General features: G+C 43.2%; 1 protein-coding gene across 1 annotated transcript in view; it reads left to right on the top strand.

Annotated features, from left to right (window-relative positions):
- LOC145350301 (contactin-associated protein-like 5) overlaps positions 1 to 22979 on the top strand; it is a 1016709-nt gene that overhangs the window by 580721 nt on the left and 413009 nt on the right. Inside the window, exon 11 of the mRNA XM_080199494.1 lies at positions 17696 to 17802. Within this exon, the coding sequence (XP_080055620.1) occupies positions 17696 to 17802 (107 nt within the window). The remainder of the gene's footprint in view (positions 1 to 17695; positions 17803 to 22979) is intronic.

Raw genomic sequence — 22979 nt, forward strand, 5'->3', positions numbered from 1 at the left:
AGCGGGAGAAGTCATATACTGAACTCCTTTATAAAGCAGGCTTCTGAGTGGATCCATTACAGCATTGTCCCAATAAAGAATTGTTTGTGTTCACCACAGGCTTGTAGTTTTCCTTTAGTTTATCTTGTGCAATAAAGCACTGTTCATGTGCAGCTGACTCCTGGAGTTATTATAGTAACAATCCCATAACAACTGTAATTTCAGTGGAGGTTCACCTTCTTGTGGATGGAAAGCACTGTGGTCGTTTTATGACTTGCGTGTATGTCAATTATTCAGCGTTGCAGGGTTCAGATTGGGTGTAAGAAATTGTGTGACCTTGTTTTCCTCCGGTTGAGCTTTGAGTCGTGATAGACCATTTGATTGCTTTTACTGGAAGCTGAAGCATAATTTGTGCAGTAACTCGCCAACTTGCTGATGCTAGTGCTAAATAAGAGTTTGTATTGGCAATGTATCTAAACATTATGTTTATACATAGCACACAGTGAACAACAATTACATGTGATGTAACACTAATAACAATGATAATAAATACTTAACATTTATACAGTGCCAATTTATATTGAAATACATCCAAGTGCTTTATGCAGTGATTATGGCTGCAATTGAAGATTTAATTGAAACCAAATTAAAGTGTGTACATGATTGACTCTTCGATTGCTGCATTATACACAAAACCATCATATATTAATCATTATATTCTTCAAGTGCAATGCCTTAGAAGTACACTAACTGTAGTTATGTAGACTAACATGCAACAGTTTTGCATCAGTCACATTCAAAAAAATGACAATACAATAGAATCCCTACAGTGCAGAAGGAGGCCATTTGACCCATTGAGTCTGCAGCGGCCACAATCCTACCCAGGCCCTATTTCTGTATTTACCCTGCTACTCCCTCTGACACAAAGGGACAATTTAGCATGGCCAATCAACCTAACTCGCATATCTTTGGACTGTGGAAGTAAACCGAGCACCCAGAGGAAACCCATACAGAGACAGGGACAACTTACAGTCTCCACACAGATAGTGACCCAAGCTGGGAATCAAACCAAGATCCCTGGAGCTGAGAGGCAGCAGTGCTAACCACTGTGCTACTGTTCTACCCATGGCATCGACACTTGCATTTTGCTCCTTTGACACAGCTTCCATGGCCTCTTGAAGATTATGAACTATCAAAAAGGACTTTGTATTTGGTAACTGAATATTTGGTCAGTATCATCGCTTTGGAGACACCTTTTTTTAACGGAGAAGATGGGACGGTAGAAAGATTTAAGGCAAGCATTCTTAGGCTGAAAGCTCTTCCAACAATAATGGCACAGAAGGAAGAAAATCCAGGATTAAGGGGGCCCATTTAATTGGCACCCTATCTGCAAACATCTACTCACTCCACCAGTGGTGTACAGTGGCAGCCATGTCTACCATCTACAAGATGCACTGCAGGAACTCACTAGATCTGCGGATACAGCACCTTCCAAACCCACAATCACTACCAAGATAGCAGAAATATGGGAAAAGTTTGTTTATTTATTTAATAGTGTCACAAGTTGGCTTATGTTAAAACTGCAATGAAGCTACTGTGAAAATCCCCTAGTCGCCACACTCCAGCACCTGTTCAGGTACATTGAGACCGAATTTAGCATGGCCAATGCAACTAATTAGCATCTATTTCGGACTGTGGGAAAAAACCAGAGCACCCGGAGAAAGCCACACAGACACGGGGAGTGTGCGTAGACTTTGCAGACAGTGACCCAGGCCAAGATTCGAACCCAAGTCACTGATGCTGTGAAGCAGCAGGGAACACCATAACCTGGAGTTTCCCCTCCAAGCCACTCACCATCCAGACTTGGAAGTCTATCACCATTCCTTCGTTATCGCTGGGTCAGAATCCTTCCCTAACAGCACTGTGAGTGTACCTTGTGGATTGCTGTTGCTCAAGAAAGCAGCTCACAAGACATCCTCGAGGCCTGTTAAGGATGGGCAATAAATGCTGGCCTAGCCAGCGATGTCCACATCCTTGAAGGGTTGGCACGGTGGTGCAGTGGTTAGCATTGCTGCCTCACAGCGCCAGGGACCCTGGTTCGATTCCTAACTTGGGTCACTGTGCAGAGTTTGCACATTCTCCCTGTGTCTGCAGGGGTTTCCTCCAGGGGCTCCAGTTTTCCCCTCACAGTCCAAAGAAGTGCAGGTTAGGTGAACTGGTCATGATAAATTGTCCCTCGATGTGCCTGAACAGTTGACGAACCGCGGGGACTAGGGATTTTCACAGTAACTTCATTACAATGCGAATGTAAGCCTACTTGAGATTATTAAATGAGCTTTAACTGAATGAATAATACATGCCACAGATGTCAACACCAACAAGATATCAGTGATAGTCTATCTTCTAATCGTTGAGTTGGTCCTACCCAAAGGAACATTTGACTGCCTGAGTGACTTAGTCAAGTACACCATCAACTGAGACTACAAAAACATGTGTGGTTTTATTGTCATAGAATGACTGCCCCATTTATGTAAATATCAGTCAGTCCACTTCAAATACAATTAACTCTGCTGAGCACTTTGAGATGTTTAAAGATTTGATAATGTGTTGGATAAGTGAAAGCATTTGCATTTCCTTTCTCAATTGTTCTTTCTGGATTAGTTTGCTTTATGTATTTGCAATTCTTGAGAGAGAACCCTAACTGCACACGCAGAATAAATCAGCTTTTCAAATCTACTTGTAGAAGTAGACAGCTAGAATTAAAATGTTTTGTCACTTTAAATAAATACTCCTGGTACTGGAGGGCTTTGAAATATCTCTTGCTGAATGCACGCGGGTCCTTTATTACAAAGCCATTGAGAAGATCATTATCTGAAGTTTTGTAATAAATTGCATCATTATCTTGCAATAATGATATCTGAAGTGTTGGAAGAGGTCGACTGACATATTCATTATCAGTTGATTGGCTCGTGGTACTTCACCCTGTAATAAAGCATTGAATTCTTTGTGAGCCAGCGCCTTCACTAGGGAAGTGTTGAACCACGCCAAGTCATTAGTAACCTGATTCAGGCAGCTCCATGCTGCCTTGTGGAAAGTCAAGTTTGCTCGTATTTTCACCTCACGCATCCTGTCACTTAGACGGGAAGGAGGAAGTTGAGTCCATATGTTATTGGTCAATAGTAATTTTGATGTGGAGATGCCGATGTTGGACTGGGGTAGGCACAGTAATAAGTCTCACAGCACCAGGTTAATGACCAACAGGTTTATTTGGTCGCACGAGCTTTCGGAGCATTGCCCCTTCATCAGGGGAGTGCAGGATTTGTTTCACAAACAGAGCATACATCGACACAAACTCAATTACAAGATAATGGTTGGAATGTGAGTCTTAACAGGTAATCAAGTCTTTACAGGTGCAGACAATGCAAGTAGAGAGTGGGTTATGCACAGGTTTTAGAGGTGTGAACTATCTCAAGCCAGCACAATTAGTGACATTTTCGTGTGTGCAGAACTTGGCTATCAATTTCTGCTCAGCAATTCTGCATTGTTGTGTGTTCTTGGGTTCATGTCACACTACCTGTAACCCCCACAACCTGCCTGGGCTTGCAAAATCTCACTAACTGTCCTGGCTGGAGACAATTCACACCTCTTTAACCTGTACTTAATCCTCTTTCCTCTCACACTTCTCCACCTATAAAGGCTTGATTATCTGTTAACACTTACATTCCAACCACTATCTTGTAATTGAGTTTGTGTCTATGTATGCCCTGTTTGTGAAACAAATCTTGCACTCACCTCATGAAGGGGTGGTTCTCCAAAAGCTTGTGGCACCAAATAAACATGTTGGCCTTTAACCTGGTGTTGTGACACTACTTAATAGTAATGTTGTACCTATTCCATTGTGACATGCATCAGTCACTTCGTTTACTCTAACTGAACTAATTCCATTGTACACCAGTTGGCATTTTTGGGCTATTTTCCATATAATCATTCACTCTCAATCCCAGTGTATATCAGTCGCTCCATTGAACTAATATCAAGCCTGATTCACCCCAGTGGACCATTTACTCTCCTGGGCTACAGACAATACACAGTGAACCAAGTTTCATGTCATGTAAAAGGGTGGATATGTCAACTGGGTTGTAGACTACAGGCAGCACGGTGGCACAGTGGTTAGCACTGCTGTCTCACAATTCCAGGGACCTACGTTCAATTCTCTGGGGGGGATTTCCAGTCGTGATTACCTCAAAACCGGAGAATCCCGCCCAATGTCAATGGATCTTTGCATGGTCCACCCCTCCCCCCCCCCCCAACTACAATTCCTGGGGCAGGAGGATGGGAGAATAAACCCCTCTAACTCGTTCCTGTATTCTGACTTGTTATTATTTGACATCAGACCCCCTACAATGGTATTGTCAGCAAACTTGAAATTCGAGTTGGTGGGGAATTTGTCATAGGTCTATAAAGAGTATTAGTAGGGGACTGAGGACACAGCCTTGTGGGGCACCAGTTTTAGGATGATCGAGAAGGAGGTGTTGTTGCCAGTCCTTACTGATTGCAGTCTGTGGGTTAGGGATATCAAGATCCAGTCACAGAGGGGGGAGCCAAGACCCAGGCCATGGATTATGGAGATGTGTTTTGTAGGAATAATGGTGTTGAAGCTGGGCTGACGTCAATAAATAAGAGTTGGATACAGGCGTCCTTGTTATTTAGGTGTTCCAGAGTTGAGTGCAGGGCCATGGAGATGGTGTTTGCTTTGGACCTGTTGTGATGGTGGGCAAATTATAGTGGATCCAAGCAGCCCGGGAGGCAGGAATTGATATGTGCCATGACTAACCTTTCAAAGCACTTCATAATAATGGATGTCAGAGCCACTGGATGACATTCATTAAGGCATGATGTTCAGATTTTCTTTGGTACCGGGCTGATGGCCATCTTCTTGATGCAGATAGGGATGTCAGATTGTTATAAAGAGAGGTTGAAGATGTCTGCGAATACCCCTGATATGAGTGCTCGTCTGGTTACCCCATCCGAGCCATTCGCTTTCCATAGGTTGACCTTCAATAAGACTGCTCTGATATCTGCAGCGGTGACCTCAGATACCAGTTCATCCAAAGATTCTGGGGTGGAGGGTGTGCTCTCGCTGACCTCTACTCAAAACAGGCGTAGAGTGGATTGAGCTCATCGGAGAGGGGTGCGCAGAGCCAACAATTTTACATCTTGTAGCTTGTTATGTCTTGCAGACCTTGCCATTTTTGACAGGAATCCATGTGGCTAGTTTGGGGCTCTAGTTTGGTCCTGTAGTGTATTTTGGCATCTTTGATGGAGCCCTCCTTAGATCAAATGACTTAAGTAGCTATTTCAGCAAAAAATAAAAAAAGAATGCCCCAAGAATTCACAGGGGAAAAGCAAAGACAAATGATATTTTAACAGTACTGTAATATCACAGCCTCAAGTGAGGTTTAAACATTAAGTACAATAGCTCCAATGGACTCAAAGACAAACTTCATACTGATTTACAGTGATAGGTTAATTCTCTATTAGGAAGCTAGAAGTGTTAAATTTAGCTCTCTGTTCTCTCTCTGTCTCGCTCTCTCTGTCTCTCTACCGTTGATTCATGAACAGAACAGTGATTTGCATCGAGGAGCAATCAGCAATTTAAGTAGCTGCTCTGGAATGTTCAAATTCTTTTAACAATTAAAATATCAATAGATAAGGTAATGATTTGGTTTATTTGAAATGTACACAATTAACACAGCACTAATTAATCAACTGTGCATATCAAACCATCTTAGCACTTTAAAATACAATTGCACTGGCTCATCGCTCTCTGCTCACTCTCGCCACCTTCCCCAAAAAAGAGTTTTCTTATTTGGACATTGGATTGTTAGAGTGTACAGAGTTGGATCACATAAGAACATAAGAAATAGGAGCAGGAGTAGGCCATCTAGCCCTTCGAGCCTGCCCCGCCATTCAATAAGATCATGGCTGATCTGTTGTGGCTCAGTTCCACTTTCCCGCCCTCTCCCCATAACCCTTAATCCCCTCTCTTATCAAGAACCCATCAACCCGCTTCTTAAAAATATTTAGCGACAGTTCACACATCACAAATTTAAAATGATGCACAATTAATTCAGTTCAAATCTTCAGTCATACAAAGCAGTGATTGACAAATAGCGAGGTCAGAGACCTCAGAAACCATGGAAGTTGAGAGGTCAAATCCTAAAGTCCTTCAAGAGCAGCCGTGGGACAAATATAATGTGCATCAGTCAGTGGGATAATGGAACTGAGTGCCCCAATCTTCACTGAAAACTACATGGTTTATCAAATGCGTCAGACCAGCAGCAACTAGGCTGTTTTAATACAAGTGAGTACAGTAAGGAGTCTCTCAATACCAAGTTAAAGTCCAACAAGTTTATCTGGTAGCAAACACCACTAGCTTTCGGAGTGTTGTTCCTTCATCAGGTGAGTGGGGAGCTCTGATCACAGGGCGTATAAAGGCACACACTCAGTTTAAGAATACTGATTAGAATACGAGTCTTTACACCTAATCAAGTCTTAAAGGTGCAGACAATGTAAGTGGAGATAGCATTAAGCAAAGGTTAAAGGGGTGTAGAACCATAGAACATTACAGCACAGAAACAGGCCTTTTGGCCCTTCTTGGCTGTGCTGAATGATTTTTCTGCCTAGTTCCACTAACTTGCATTGGAACATGTTCCTCTACATCCCTCTCATCCAAGTACCTGTCCAAGTTTTTCTTTAATGTTAAAAGTGAGCCCGCATTTACCACTTCATCTGGCAGCTCATTCCACACTCCCACCACTCTCTGTGTGAAGAAGGCCCCCTTAATATTCCCTGTAAACTTTTCCCCTTTCACTCTTAACCCATGTCCTCTAGTTTCTTTTTCTCCCCTAATTCTTTTTTCTTTATCAAACTTCCAATATCCCTCGAGAACCAAGGTTCCTTATTCTTATTTACTTTGCCTTTAGTTCTGACAGGAACATACAAAACTCTGCACTCTCAAAATTTCTCCTTTGAAGGCCTCCCACTTACCAATCACATCCTTGCCAGAGAACTGCCTGTCCCAATCTATGCTTTTTAGATCCCTTCTCATTTCTTCAAATTTGGCCTTTTTCCGGTTTAGAACCTCAACCCGAGGACCAGACCTATCTTTATCCATAATCAAGTTGAAAGTAATGGCGTTATGATCACTGCAACCAAAGTGTTCCCCTATGCACACTTCCGTCACTTGTCCTAACTCATTTCCTAATAGGAGATCTAATACTGCATCCTCTCTAGATGTGTATTGTCTCCAGACAGTACAGTAAGTGAGATTTTGCAAGCCCCGCCAAGTCATGGGGGTTACAGTTCGTGTGACATGAACCCATGATCCCGGTTGAGGTTGTCCTTTTGTGTGCGGAACTTGGCTATCAGCCTCTGCTCAACGGATCTGCATTGTTGTGTGTCATGAAGGCTGCCTTGAAGAATGCTTACCCAAAGACCAGAGGCCAAATGCCCGTGACCGTTGAAGTGTTCGCCAACAGGAAGAGAACAGTCTTGCATGATGATTGTCATCCGTTGTTGTAGTGTCTGCATGGTCTCCCCAATGGACGATGCCTCCGGACATCCTTTCTTGCAGTGTATCAGGTGGACAACGTTGGCCGAGTTGCAAGAGTATGTACCGTATACCTGGAGGATAGTGTTCTCACGTGAGATGATGGCCATCCTTGTCGATGATCCGGCATGTCTTGCAGGGGTTGCTGTGGCAGACTCACCATGGACTACTCTCCGGAATCGGTTGTATTCTTGGACACACGCATCTCCATTAAGGACGATCACCTCAGCGCCTCACCGTATGCAAGCCCACGGATAACCTCACGATACTCCACTTCTCCAGCTTCCACCCTAAACATGTTAAAGAAGCCATCCCCTATGGACAAGCCCTCCGTATACGCAGGATCTGCTCAGATGAGGAGGATCGCAACAGATACCTCCAGATGCTGAAAGATGCCCTCATAAGAACAGGATATGGCGCTCGACTCATCGATCGACAGTTCTGACATGCCACAGCGAAAATCTGCAGTGACCTTCTCAGAAGACAAACACAGGACACGGTGGACAAAGTACTCTTCCTCATCCAGCACTTCCCCGGAGCGGAGAAGCTACGACATTTTCTCCGGAGTCTTCACCATGTCATTGATGAAGATGAACATCTCGCCAAGGCCATGCCCACACCCCTACTTCTTGCCTTCAAACAACCGCACAACCTCAAACAAACAACTGTCCACAGCAAACTACCCAGCCTTCAGGAGAACAGTGACCACGACCCCACACAACCCTGCCACAGCAATTTCTTCAAGGCATGCCGGATCATCGACACGGATGCCATCATCTCACATGAGAACACCATCCACCAGGTACACAGTACATACTCTTGCAACTCGGCCAAAGTTGTCCACCTGAAAAACTGCAGTAAAGGATGTCCCAAGGCATGGTACATTGCAGACACCATGCAGGCACTACGAAAATGAATGAATGAACACTGCTCGGCAATCATCAGGCAAGACTGTTCTCTTTCTGTTGGCGGTCACGGGCAATCGTCCTCTGATCTTTGGGTAAGCGTTCTCCAAGGCAGCCTTCATGACACACAACAGCGCAGCACCACATAGCAGAGACTGATAGCCAAGTTCTGCAAACATGAGGACGGCCTCAACCGTCTTGGATTCATGTCACACTATCTGTAACCCCCATGACTTGGCAGGGCTTGCAAAATCTCACTTACTGTACTGTCTGGAGACAATACACATCACTTCAACCTATGCTTAATGCTATCTCCACTCACATTGTCTGCACATTTAAGACTTGATTAACTGTAAAGACTCACATTCTAATCAGTATTCTGTAAACTGAGTGTATGCCTTTATGTGCCCTGTCTGTGATCAGGAATCCCCACTCACCTGACGAAGGTGCAGCACTCCGAAAGCTAGTGGTGTTTGCTACCAAATAAACCTGTTGGACTTTAACCTGATGTGGTGAGACTTCTTACTGTGTTTACCCCAGTCCAACGTCGTCATCTCCACATCATCAGTAATACAAGAGATACATATCTTGACCACACCAGCCTTCTTTACTGTAACTACCATGACCAAAACCGATTCCATGTCCTTATCAATGATAGTAATGCTATCCAGTGTCGTCATCTGAGGCTCATTGACTACTTTCCTCTCCATGACTGTTAGTACTCTTAGAACACAAACTGTCAGTGAGGATGATTCATCCAATCTCATGTGGTAAATAACTGGTAGTTTACGCGTGAGGCCACAGTTGAAGAAGTCTTTGTAGTCTCTCGTTTCTGGTCACGGCAGAAACCGTTGGATAAAGTTACGTAAGCCCCAGTGCGATGTTGTCCCAAAGCAGTGGTCTCATGTTCTGGCTGACAACAATGTGTCCTGAAGCTGCCCTGTGTGCATCACGGAGAATGGGAGTAGCCACACCTTCTGTGCGGTTGGATTGTCTGCCATAGGCTATAAGGACCACCTGGATACTGTGATCCGGTGATGCTATAGCATTCGTCCTGGCAATATGCTACACTTTGCATCAAAGTCAATCCTTGCCTTCAGTTTTGTGTTGTTGCAAATCGTAGAATCATAGAATCCTTACAGTGCTGAAGGAGGCCATTTGGCCGATCGAGCCTGCACTGATCACAGTCCCACCCAGGCCCTATCCCCGAACTCCATGCATTTACCCTAGCTATTCCCCCTGACACTAAGGGGCAATATAGTGTGGCCAGCAAACGCAATCTGTACATCCTTGGACTTGGGAGGGAACTGGAGCACCCAGAGGAAACCCACACAGACATGGGGAGAAGGTGCAGACTCCACACAGACAGTGACCCAAGCCGGGAATCAAACCTGTGTCCCTGGTGCTGTGAGGCAGCTGTGCTAACCACTGTGCCACCCCAACATCATGTTCAGGATGTTAAAGATTTCACCCTTTTCTGTGATAGTGTTGACACTCTTGCAGTGGATTATTGTTGGAGGTTCAATGGATTAGTTGGAGAGTCAATGGTTGAGGTTGGAGGTTCAGTCGTTTAGTTGGAGGTTCAGTGAGTTGGTTGGATGTTCACTGGTTTCGTTGGAGGTTCAGTGGTTTGTTTGCAGCTTAGTGGTTCAGTTGAAGGTTCAGTGGTTGGTGAGAGATTCAGTGGTTTGTTTGGAGGTTAGTGGTTTGGTTGGAGGTTTAGTGGTTCGGTTGGAGTTTCAGTGGTTTGGTTGGAGGTTCAGAGTTTGCTTGGAGGTTCAGTGGTTTGGTTGGAGATTCGGTGGTTTAGGTGGAGGTTCAGTGGTTTGACTGGAGCTTCAGTGATTTGGTTGCACTGGCTGAGCTCCGATTCATTCACTTTGCTGATGCTCCTATTCTTGGGGGAACTATGCAGCTGCTATGTAGCTCTTTTCGAAAAAAAGGTGCTGCGATTTCAATCAGTCAATTTCTCATTGAACGGCAGAGCAAACCTGATGGGCCGAATGGCCTACTTATGCTCTTTCATCTTATGGTCTTATAGCTCTGTCTATGACCCAGTCATTAGGTCATTTGGTAATTCATTGGGTTTTGAACTATTCTGCTTGGAGCACATTGTTGGATGAATTCTTTGAACAGATTTGTAAAGTTAGTGTCTGTAATTTATTTATCAAGGACATTCTATTGAATGTTGGTGAGATATTCATTTTGAATACCAACACAGAGTAGTGCACATTAACCTCGTATTTTATACTTATGAGCATGGATTTGAATGAAGAGCCTTGAAAATGTCTTTCCTAATCTGTTCACCGTACTGGGTCTCAGAGCAAAAAATAGGTCTCTTTCTTTCTCTGACAGGAAGGAGATTGGCCAGAATGTTACGGCCATTCATGCCAGCGGGATTTTCCCATCCTGCTGCAATGAATGGAGATTTGGCTAGGCGCAAAATTTTCCGACCTCACTGCAGCGGGAGCATGGCATGAACAGCTGGTAAGATTGCATGCATTTCCTTTGTACCTTTTCCTTAATGGTCATCTTCCCACTGGATGCAATTTGATTTGGTTTATTAATGTCACGTATTAATATACAGTGAAAAGTATTGTTTCTTGCATGCTATACAGACAACACATACTGTTCATAGAGAAGGAAGCGAGAGAATGCAGAATGTAGTATTACAATCATAGCTAGGGTGTAGAGAAAGATCAAATTAATGCAAGGTAAGCCCATTCAAAAGTCTGATGGCAGCAGGAAAGATGCTGTTCGTGAGTCAGTTGACCTTAGACTTTTGTACCTTCTTCCTGACGGAAGAAGGTGGAAGAGAGAATGTTTCTCTTGTGTTTTTGACCACCCAGTTGTTCAAACTGATGGTCAAACAGGCCCTGTATCTTCACACTGCACTGTCACTCCCCATCAGCGCTCTTCCACAAGTTACACCTTTATCGTAAAGGACTTTAATACATGCTTTATAGCAAGAGATTTCCTTGTACATTACAGAAATCATCTTTACTCACACTACTCTCTACAATGATGACAGAAGAGACCTAAGGATTGGGTTTTAACCCAATTTGATCTACGTTCCTTATTAGAAATGTTGGAAATAAAAATAATGTAGAGGCATATTGATATTTATACACACCCCTACATGTATTGACACATTCCTGTGAACCCTTTTACCTGGCATCTAAAAGATAGTCTTGGCGACCCAAAGGAAAACTATGTTATCATTGAAGAAACTTTTTTCAAACCACAAAGAACAAAAACATGAAAATGCTCAATAAAGAAATCTGAAGACAGATGAAAGTCTAAAGGCCACTTTGATCAGCTCATGGGACCTATTTTACGAACATATATACTTTAAATAACAAATGTACTCCAGCATAATGTGCTTCCTTGATACTAGTTAAGTAAATTCACTTTGAACCATTGTTGTGTTGGTGTTTTGATTAAACTCAGCAGGGCCTCAGTGGAGACTGATGAAACATAAAAGGACAAGCCTTAATGGAATGAACTAACTCTTGGGAGCTGCAGTAATTGGGTGTGATTTGCTGATGCCATCACACTGGTTACCAAATGGAGAATTAAAAGGTCTTAAATGACAGTTGCTTTATGGTGACATTAAAAGAGAAAAGGAAATATCATGGTTGATTACGAGGAACAAGCAATATTTATAGCATTTAACTAGTAATTAGCCTCTTGAGGATGGCATGGTGGCATAGTGGTTAGCAATGTTGTCTCACAATACCAGGGTCATGGGTTTGATTCCTGGCTTAGGTCACTGTCTGTGCAGAGTCTGCACATTCTCCCCATGCCTGCATGTGTTTTCTCTGGGTGTTCTGGTTTCCTCCCACAGTCCAAAAGATGCACTGGTTCGCTGTATTGTCCATGCTAAATTCTCCCTCAGTGTACCCGAACAGGTGCTGGAGTGCGGCAAATAGGCGATTTTCACAGTAATTTCTTTGCAGTGTTAATGTCAGCCTACTTGTGACACCAATAAATAAATAGAATGGACATTCACAAGCCACAATCAGCTCTTTGGCCCTAAGCCCTGGAATTCCCTGCCTAAAACTCCCCATCTTTGTCCTGTGTACAGACATTCTTTAAAACCCAATTCTTTGACCAAACCTTTGACCACTGGCCCTGGTATCTACTTATATGGCTTGGGGTCAAACTGTAGCCAATGACACTTATATGAGGTGCTGAATGCACTTTGATACATTATTACTGGAAAGAAAGTCATCCTGTTGAAAATTTTCATCTTGAACTCATCAGGGCAAGGACAAGAATGCCAAATTTCAAATGATCATCACAGTTTATTCTACAGGAGAAAAGGATGCTGATTGGTTGGCAAGTCAACATTGATTGGCCAGGGTGTTGCTATGGAGGAAACAATAGGCAATTACAGGCTCCTAAGCTCTCTTCTTGAGTGTGCTAAGGGGCTGTAGCAACAATCTACGATAATCAGTCAAGCTCATAAAGTGGCTCAATGTACTCTTACTAGAAGCAGCAGACATTCATAAGCAGGGATCAGTGAATAACATCATTAAAAAGTATTTTTTTTAATATCTCAAAGAATAATTCGCTGCCTGTAGCAATGAAATTGAAAAGTATTGATCGTTTCCTCTTTGGACCAGGGACATTGTTTTACATTTTATCAATTTCTTATCTTATTAAAAATTAATTAATAACCTAACATTTTTGTGACAACTTTAATGGGCAACTTGTGTTTGAGTGCGGCAAGTTCTTAAAAATTAGCGGTAGGTACAGGGTGAAAGGCACAGCAAACATAGAGTTGTGAGAATAAGTTCAGAACTCGTGTTGCATTCTTAATTCTTGGAACTTGTTGATCGATCTGAGCATTCATAATAGCTATTAACCTGTTGTTATGTTTTTCTTCAACAAAATTCAGCCCAACTTTTTCTCCTAGTGATTATTTGGCTGGAGGCTGGCTTACGGACCACAACAATAGCTAGCAATGTCTGCACAAGTGTAAAATCAGAGAGTATTAAGCAGGATGTTTAAATCTATGCAGGCTGTTGTGTTGCTGTAAAAATAGGACCTTGAATGCTAAAATAATGAAAGGATGGGAGGCGTTTGAGTTATGATCCAAAAGACATGCTGGAAATTAGTTGGGCAAGAAGAATGATTAATGTGAGCGGCCTTGAACTAGCGCACGAAGAGAGAAGTGATGATGATGATGAGAAAATGACTTACTCTGGGCACATTATTCAGGAGTCATCAGGAAGAATGGGCTGTTACTCTCCGCAAAATTGATGATAATAGATTAAGAGACAGGCAAAGGAGAACATGACGAGGCAAGGTGATGGAATGGGTAGGTGTGTTATTATGTGTTGGTACATTCCACCTACAGAGTGATCAGAAAGAAAGAAATACAAATGTCACGGAAATGGAGAAAATAATTGTGTGTGTGTGTGTGTGTGTGTGTGTGTGTGTGTGTGTGTGTGTGTGTGTGTGTGTGTGTGTGTGTGTGTGTGTGTGTGTGAATGTGAATGTAATAGGGAACAAAAGTGTTTTTTCAGAAAGGAAGCGGTTGGTTAGGTTGTGCATATTGCCTTTATCTTACGGGCCTTTCAAACCACACTCCCGCTGCCACAAGGTCGGAGAATTTGGCAGCCAGCCAAATCTTCATTCATTGCTGCAGGATGGGAAAATTCCGCTGGCGTGAACGGCCATAACATTCTGGTCCTCATCTTTCTAAGCCAAAGAAGTCGCAGGTTTGGGAGATGCTTTTGTGGATCGTGAGGCTGCGCCTTGGAGATAGAAAACGCTGCAGTCACAGTGCATGGTGTGGAGGGGGTGAATGTTTAAGGTGTTGGATGGGATGCCAATTATAGAATCATAGAACAGTACAGCACAGTACAGGACCTTCGGCCCTTGATGTTGTGCCGAGCTATGTTCAAACCCAAGATCAAGCTATCCCACTCCCTATCATTCTGGTGTGCTCCATGTGCCTACCCAATAACTGCTTGAAAGTTCCTAAAGTGTCCGACTCCACTATCACAGCAGGCAGTGCATTCCACATCCCAACCACTCTCTGAGTGAAGAATCTACCTCGGGCATCCCTCCTATATCTCCCACCATGAACCTTATAGTTATGCCCCCTAGTAACAGCGACATCCACCTGAGGAAATAGTCTCTGCACTTCCGCTCTATCTATTCCCCTCTTCATCTTATAAACCTCAATTAAGTAGCCTCTCATCCTCCTCCGCTCTAAAGAGAAAAGCCCCAGCTCCCTCAACCTTTCCTCATAAGACCTACCCTCCAAACCAGGCAGCATCCAGGTAAATCTCCTCTGCACTCTCTCCAATGCTTCCACATCTTCTTATAGTGAGGTGACCAGAACTGAACACAATATTCCAAATGAGGTCTCACCAACATCCGGTATAGTTGCAGCATAACCCCATGGCTCTTAAACTCAAACCCCCTTGTAATAAACGTTAACACACTATAAGCCTTCCTCACGGCTCTATCCACTTGAGTGGCAACCTTCAGAGATCTGTGGATATGAACCTCAAGGTCTCTCTGTTCCTCCACATCCCTTAGAACCCTGCCATTGACCCTGTAATCCACATTCAAGTTTGTCCTACCAAAATGAATCACCTGAACTTATCAGGGTTAAACTCCATCTGCCACTTTTCGGCCCAGCTCTGCATCCTATCAATGTCTCTTTGCAGCCTGCAAGAGCCCTCCACTTCATCCACTATTCCACCAATCTTGGTGTCATCAGCAAAGTTACTACCCACTCTTCAACCCCCTCTTCCAAAGCATTGATAAAAATCACAAATAGCAGAGGACCAAGCACTGACCCCTGTGGCACACTGCTGGTAACTGGCCTCCAGTCTGATAATTTTCCTTCCATCACCACCCTCTGTCTTCTATGAGACAACAATATATGAACAACTTTGACCTGGATGATGTTTCTCTCCTTGAGTGTTGTTGCTGCTACACCCATCCATGCAAGTGGAGAGTATTCCATCACACTCCAGACTTTGGAAAATCTTTAAGGAATCAAGGGGTGACTTGCTTGCCGAAGAACTTTGTAACTGCCATACTTACATAGGAATATAGGAAATGGAAGCATGAGTTGGCCATTCGGCCCCTCGAGCCTGCCCTGCATTCAACTAAATCATGGTTGATCTTCAACCTCAAAGCCATTTCGCCGCACTATCCCCACATTCCTTGACATCTTTAATTGACTGGTCTTGTTAAACCTCTGGTCAATGTTGAACCCCAGGATATTAATGGTGGGGATTTGTCAATAGCAATCCCTTCATTAACGGCTATGCTGTTGAATGAGAAGTTTATCAATAATTGTGAAAGTTTACCCTTTCCAGCAAGTTTGATGAGAAATTAAGGTGCAAATACCACAACATGAAAACCCTCAGGGGATTAAGCATGAAACAATTTGCAGCGATACACAATTTTCCGGGTATCTCTTTTCCTTGTCACAAGTGTCCAGTTGGTTTTGCCGATTAAGACTGATGTGCGTCATTCAAGCACTGTTATTTTAGCGGCTAGATCTGGCTCAAAGATGTTTGTTTACATCTTTAGCTCCAACTAAAGGTCACAGGATCAAGGTGAGAGGGGCGAGGTACAACTCAGATGTTAGACGGATGTTTTTTACACAGAGGGTTGTGGGGTCCTGGAATGCACTGCCAAGTAGGCTGGTGGAGGCAGACATACTAGTGTTGTTTAAGACGTACCTAGATAGGCACATGAGCATACTGGAGATGGAGGGATACAAAAGAATGTTCTAGTTGAAGGTCAAGAGCCTCAGGACGTTCCTGGGAATTAATTGATTCCTATCGGCTGTCCAACAAATTTTAAGGCTCACCTGTCACTTACTATGGTGTTATTGGGGATCTTCCATTAATGTCTGTATAGCCTGTTGTATGTTTATTAATGTCTCCTTTTTACATCCACAAGCGATTCGGTCCACCTTGTTGACCAACAAGGGGCATACACGCGGTGGGTCGTGCGAGGGATGCTCTTGGATGTTGCTTCAAGAGTTGCCTAGTGCTTCACGTCCGTTAGTGTACACTTAAACTGGACCAGTTGACGAACAATATGACAGCTCAGTGACTACCACTGTTTGCTGTGCAGTTACAGGGATCCAGGTCGGATCTCTGGCTTAGGTCAATGTCTGTGGGAGTTTGCACATTCTCCCCGTGCTTGCGTGGGTTTTGTCCGGGTGCTCCGGTTTCCTCCCACACCCCAAAAAATGTGCTTTTTAGGCTGATTGGTGTCAATAAATTGTCCCTGAATTGGATCTCCCTTAATCTGGCGCATATATAATTCCCTAAATTTGCACCTCTTTATTGTGGAGTCCACTAGAGGTAGACAAAAGCATCGTCGGTAGAAGAAAGACGTGCATAAGGCACTCACTGAGTGTTAAAATGGGCGGCGCGGTCTTGTGGGGCCAAAGGGCCTGTTTCCTGTGCTGTGCTGTTCTTTGTTCTTTTGTTCTTTTGTTCTTTCAGAGAAGATTTACCAGGATGGTGCCTGGTATGGAGGGCATTAGCTGTGAGGAGAGGCTGGAGAAACTTGATTTGTTCTCACTGGAGCAACAGAGGCTGAGGGGTGACCTGATAGAAGTCTACAAGATTATGAGGGGCATGGACAGAGTGGATAGTCAGAAGCTTTTCCCAGGGTGGAAGCGTCAATTACTAGGGGGCATGGGTTTATGGTGTGAGGGCAATGTTTAAAGGAAATGTAGGAGACAAGTTTTTTTCACAGAGGGTAGTGACGCCTGGAATTCGCTGCCAGGGGAGATGGTGGAAGCAGATACGATAGCAACTTTTAAGGGGCATCTGGATAAATACATGAATAGGATGGGAAGAGAGGGATATGGTCCCCGGAAGGGTAGTTCACAAGGGCAGCATTGTTGGCTTGGAAGGCCAAATGGTCTGTTTCTGTGAAGTAATTTTCTTTGTTCTTTGTTCTCACACAGCTGACTCCCCCAACATTTTGATACAAATTAAGGAAAATATAAAATTGTCACAAATCAGCAGAACAGTTGCTGATGGGGATATAATGAATGCTACTTTCTTTTTACGCACCATGTACTACTGGTCAGGATCATCCAGTGCATTCATTGTCTGTTTTCCAGTTGGATTTATTCTGATACGTGTGACATTGGTGGAATCAAGATTGGCAATTATCCTGTCAACTCTTATAATTATAGGTGTTTACCAAATTACTGTGAACACGGTGGTGAATGCTCGCAGTCCTGGAGTACCTTTTACTGTGACTGTGCAGGGACTGGCTATACGGGGGAAACTTGCCACAGCTGTAAGTATCACTGGCATTATTTATTTTTCTCTTTTGAATATGAAGGCGCAGTGTTTTTGTTGCCAAAAGAGCAATTTAACTTCTATGTTGATAGTTCCAACTCCAGCGGTTCGAGTTTCCCCATTTTAATTAAGAGCATTGAATTGTAATCTTGAGGGAGATGTTAGTGAAAATTCCTGATGGATTACGATGAATTGTTCTGCTTCATTTCTTCAGTCAGCAAAGTATTAAGTTACAATTCAGCTCAGAAATTCCAAAGTGTTTTATGAAGTCCACCTGGATCATAAGATTTGCACTTTGAATTTAGTTAGGCTGAGAATGAGGTATTTCACTTCAGGTCTGATTCAACTGTTCCACGAGGAAGCATTTATCAAACAACATTTATTTAAGAATGTAGTTAACATGTATAGAAAGGAAATTAGCAAAACCTTTCACCGGTTACAAACAAGAAAAATAAATCATGATACTGTATAACCCTTAATGAATATAAGAAATGTTCCAATCAAACAAATCCCATCGATAAAACCCTTGTCCCAGATTTAGCATATAGAATATGAAGGCTCACATTATGCTGGAACTTAGTTCTTTGAGTGGAGAATTAAAACTCTGTCTTCCTAGCCTTGTAACTTCTTACAGCCTTTTTGATATACACCCAGAACAGCTTGAAGTCAGAACAGCTTCCCAAAACACCAGGGAGAGAGAGAAAGAAAGAGAGAGAGAGAGAGACTCTGGGTAAGACAACCACCAACAGCAGATTTTCCACTCCAGAGAGGCTAAGATACCTGCTTCCAATGAGCCAGCAGACTTTATAATTCCAGGGAGAGAGAGAGAGAGAAAAAAACACTGCTTTCACTCTGAAGTCCACCTCCCTCTCAACCAAAATTGAAAGTAAGTCATTGAATTCTTCTGGGGAGGAAAAATCTGACTTTGTCTTGTCAATTGATCATCCCCTTTACAATGCAGGGTCATAAAATAAATCCCAGGAGCATCTGAGGCCCAGCGTAAAAAAAAAACAAAGCCCCATTTAAGCCATTGAAGAAGCAATAAGAGGTCTTCTCCAGACAAGCCTGGCAACAATGAAAAAAGCTGAAGCTGTGGTAGCTGCAGAGATCATGATTTTAAAAAAAATCTTAAAGCTACACTAACATCACAATTACTTGCTCTCTTCAATAGATGCTGTACAAGTTGTTGGCAGGAAACCAATAAGTTTGACACATCAAATGAACTGGAACATTTAATGAAGCAATTGGAAATAATTTAATGCTTGAAAGTGACATTGAATTTTACCTCATGCTGAAAGGAGACAGCTGGGCCATATGAATAATCTCTGTAATGTTTGAAGGGATAACTGGGAGCCATTTAGGATGTATGATTTACCATAGCTTGTACTTAGATAATGCACTGAACTTAGTAAAACATCCAAAGGCAGCTGGGGTGTTATAAAACAAAAGCTGATGCTGAGACATCTAGGGAGACAGCAGGGCAAATGATCAAAATCTTGGTCAAAGAGGAATGTTTAGAGGAGCATCTTAAAGGAGGAGAGAGAGATACAGTGACAGAGAGGTTAGGCAAGAAATTTCAGGGCAGGTGAAGGCATGGCTGGCATGGTGGCTCGGCGGTTAGCATTGCTGACTCACAGCCCCAGGGACCCAGGTTCGATTCCCGGCTTGAGACACTGTTTGTGTGGGGTTTGCACATTCTCCCCGTGTCTGCATAGGTTTCCTTCGGGTGCTCTGGTTTCCTCCCACAATCCAAAGATGTGCGGACTAGTTGGACTGGCCATGATAAATTGCCCCTTAGTGTCAGGCTGACAAAATAGGTTAATTGCATAGGGTTATGGGGATAGGGCCTGGGTGGGATTGTGTTTGGTGCGACTCGATGGGTCGAATGGCTTCCTTCTGCACTGTCGAATTCTAAGTATCCCTGTCATCCATCTGGCTGTTTTCTTTTGAGCTGCAATGGTGGATACATTGAATGGCAATCTATTGCTCGGCTAAGCTTTTGGGCTTTGCTTAGCTATTGGTTCATTAATGGTGAGATTGCATATTCTGTTGCTCAAGAGACACTGCTATTTTGTGAGAGGCTTATAGGAAACAAGTGCAATAATTTGCACTACTTATCTCCCAATCATTGCATCACTTCTGTGTGACACCACTGCATGTTCGATCATTTGGGTGCTTGGCTTAGCTATTAATAAGTGGTGATGCGTGGGCATTTCACAGTGCAACTCAGTGGCGAACACTTAACTTGCATGAGGAGGTCTGCCAATTGTAACCAGACATCAGGATCCTTAATGCTCCCACCCATCAGAAGCATATAATCACCTGAAAGGGGCAAAGAATAAACAGTGGAGAGTAAAATCAGAAAAGATGTTTACTGTGCAGTTAATATTGTCCATTATATATAATAGGCCAAAATTGTTCCATTGGCTGTTAGACCATCAAATAAAAGTAGGATACTGTAGATGCTGGAAATCTGAAATAAAACAGCTAGAAGCAGCAGTAGAGAGAGGAATAGATTTGATATCTTGAGTCCATATGACTCTTTGTCAGAGCAAAAGAGAGGGAGAAATGTGCTGCATTTAAGAGGGGATGGAGCAGCTGGAGCAGATAGAAGGTCAAGGATAGGCCTGTTACAAGCACAAGACAAAGGTAGTGTCTAAGAATGTGCTGATAGTGGTATAGCAGCAAGTTGGCAGAAAGTGTCAAGAGCAGAACAAACGTCAATGCTCTGTGAAAGCAAAACTTAAGAACAAGTGGCAGATGGCACTGTGTGGGTGGGCGAGAGGGAGTCATGGGGTTTGAGTGGGGTGGGGGTAGACCCTCATTCAGTGAAACTGAAACTATTAACTGTTAATCATAACTGCCTGCTCAGAAAGCAAATAATTAACCCTCCAAAAGATTAAAATGGAAAGGCAGGAATTCTGGTCATGAGCCATATCTCTCCAGTTACCACTCATCTCCTGTGTGGAGTGGTATCAACCAAAGTCTGCAAATTGTCCCTGTCACTTGCCATTAATTCCCATTGACTGCATGAGCTTGGCAACTTGTTCTAAAACTCGTTGCTTCTCCCTGAAAATGAAAACCCAACGCCATTCTTCTGACCCAATGCTATTCTTATGTAACATACGCAGCTCCTCATTAACCTTAACTCATCTCATTCAAAACCCGCTGTATTTGGAGCCTGTTATTTTTTATACTCTGGTTGACCTATGCAGTTCAGGCAGTCACATAGAAACATTATGTTTACCAGTGGGCGAGGGGACTTGTTGCATTTCTAGTCCTCCATTCACAGAAAACATAAGAGTTCATAACTCCCTCCTTCCTGTCATCTCAATGTTGGCTAAATCCTTCCAAAGTGCTGGCCCTTACTTCTAATCATATTTAATCTTCATGTTAAGAAGAACTAAGTTTCTGCAACTTGATCCCTGTGCCAATAGCTCTGTTATCATACTACCATGCTTTATCACTAAATATTAGAAATTATAATGCAACACAAAGGCTCATTGTGGTTGTGTCAGTGTTTTGGTCCACTACTCAAAACATCTGCTGTAATATTGCTTTCCCCGCACCCTTTCACAATCACCCTTTCCCAATCTGCTCCAGTAGCTTGAATGCAACTCATGCTTTTGTGTCTGTTGCAGTCAGGTTCTGCTTAGCCACTCAAGTCTCACATTACTGAACGCTCATAAAGTCATAGCTTAGCTCATGTTAAGGAATACAAACCCACTCAGCCAGGCATCATCAGCCAATTGAAACATAGCTACTGCTTTCAAAGTAGCAATGTCATGGAATCATAGTGGTTTACAGCATGGAAACAGACCCTTCGGCCCAAACTATCCATGCCACCCTTCTTTTTAAACAACAAACCTTGTCCCAAATGCCCACATTTGGCCCATATCTCTCTATACCCATCCTGCCCATGTAAATGTCTAAATGCTTTTTAAAAGACAAAATTGAATCCATCTCTACTATTACCTCTGGCAGCTTGTTCCAGGCACTTGTACTTTCTGTGTGAAAATTTTGCCCCTCTGGACTCTCCCTTCTCTCCTTAAACCGATGCCCTCTAGTTTTAGACTCCCTGAGGGAAATGATGTTGACAATTTAGCTGATCTATGCCCTTCATTATTTTATAGACCTCTGTAAGATCACCCCCATGCCTCCTGTGCTCCAGGGAAAAGAGTTCCAGTCTATCCAGCCTTTCCTTATAACTCAAACCATCAAGTCCTGGTACCCATAGTAACTTCATGAAGCTTAGGTTCTTGATTACACCATCACCCCTTGTTTAAACAAAAAGTCTTTAAGATCCATTGAATTTAATACTGATTCATTACACAGCTCACTCTGCTCACTCACTCTTCCCAGCTCACTCCAGACCAGTCCAAATGGTGATGAATACAGATAACTAGATCCAGGCTCTCACAATTACAAGCTTTTTCTGTCTCATTTAATGATGTATACCTCTGACACTATCAGATCTTCCTTGTGCCAATTCATAGAATCATGGAATCCTACAGTGCAGGAGGAAACCATTCGGCCCATCGAGTCTGCACTGACCACAATCCCATCCAGGCCCTATCCCCATATCCCCATGCATTTACGGTAGCTAGTCCCCCTGAGACTAGGGGGGAATTTAGCATGGCCAATCCACCTAACCCACACATCTTTGGACTGTGAGAGGAAACCAGAGGAAACCCATGCAGACACAGGCAGAATGTGCAAACTCCACACAGGCAGTGACCCAAGCTGGGATCTGATCCCAGGTCCTGATGCTGTGAGGCAGCAGAGCTAACCACTGTGCCACCGTGCTGCCCATTATGCATTTCTAATTTATATTTGTTTTTGCCAAAAGTGAAACTGCAGTCTTTAAGGGAAAAGGTGTTTGTTTGAGAGTCAAATGTACATAGATATTGAAAATCTCCCCCTGTCCAAATCCATCGAGCTGGGCTGTCATCTCAGTGGTTTCAAAATATTTTGGATTCAGACAGATTTTCCTCATTGCATTTTGCAAGAGCAGTATAACGGTGAGATAGCGGTGGACTGAATTCTTCTACAGTGTTGATGAATAGTTAATGCTCTCCTCCATTCTGTATTTGTGCATGTGCGAAGTCTGGAAGGGGGATTGTGAATTCTGGTGTTTCAGTGGAATGTGTAAGATGGTGCAGAAATGCATGTTTA

The sequence above is a fragment of the Carcharhinus amblyrhynchos genome, chromosome 11 (assembly GCF_965287045.1).
Source record: "Carcharhinus amblyrhynchos chromosome 11, sCarAmb.v2.hapA, whole genome shotgun sequence".
In the NCBI taxonomy this organism is placed as follows: domain Eukaryota; kingdom Metazoa; phylum Chordata; class Chondrichthyes; order Carcharhiniformes; family Carcharhinidae; genus Carcharhinus; species Carcharhinus amblyrhynchos.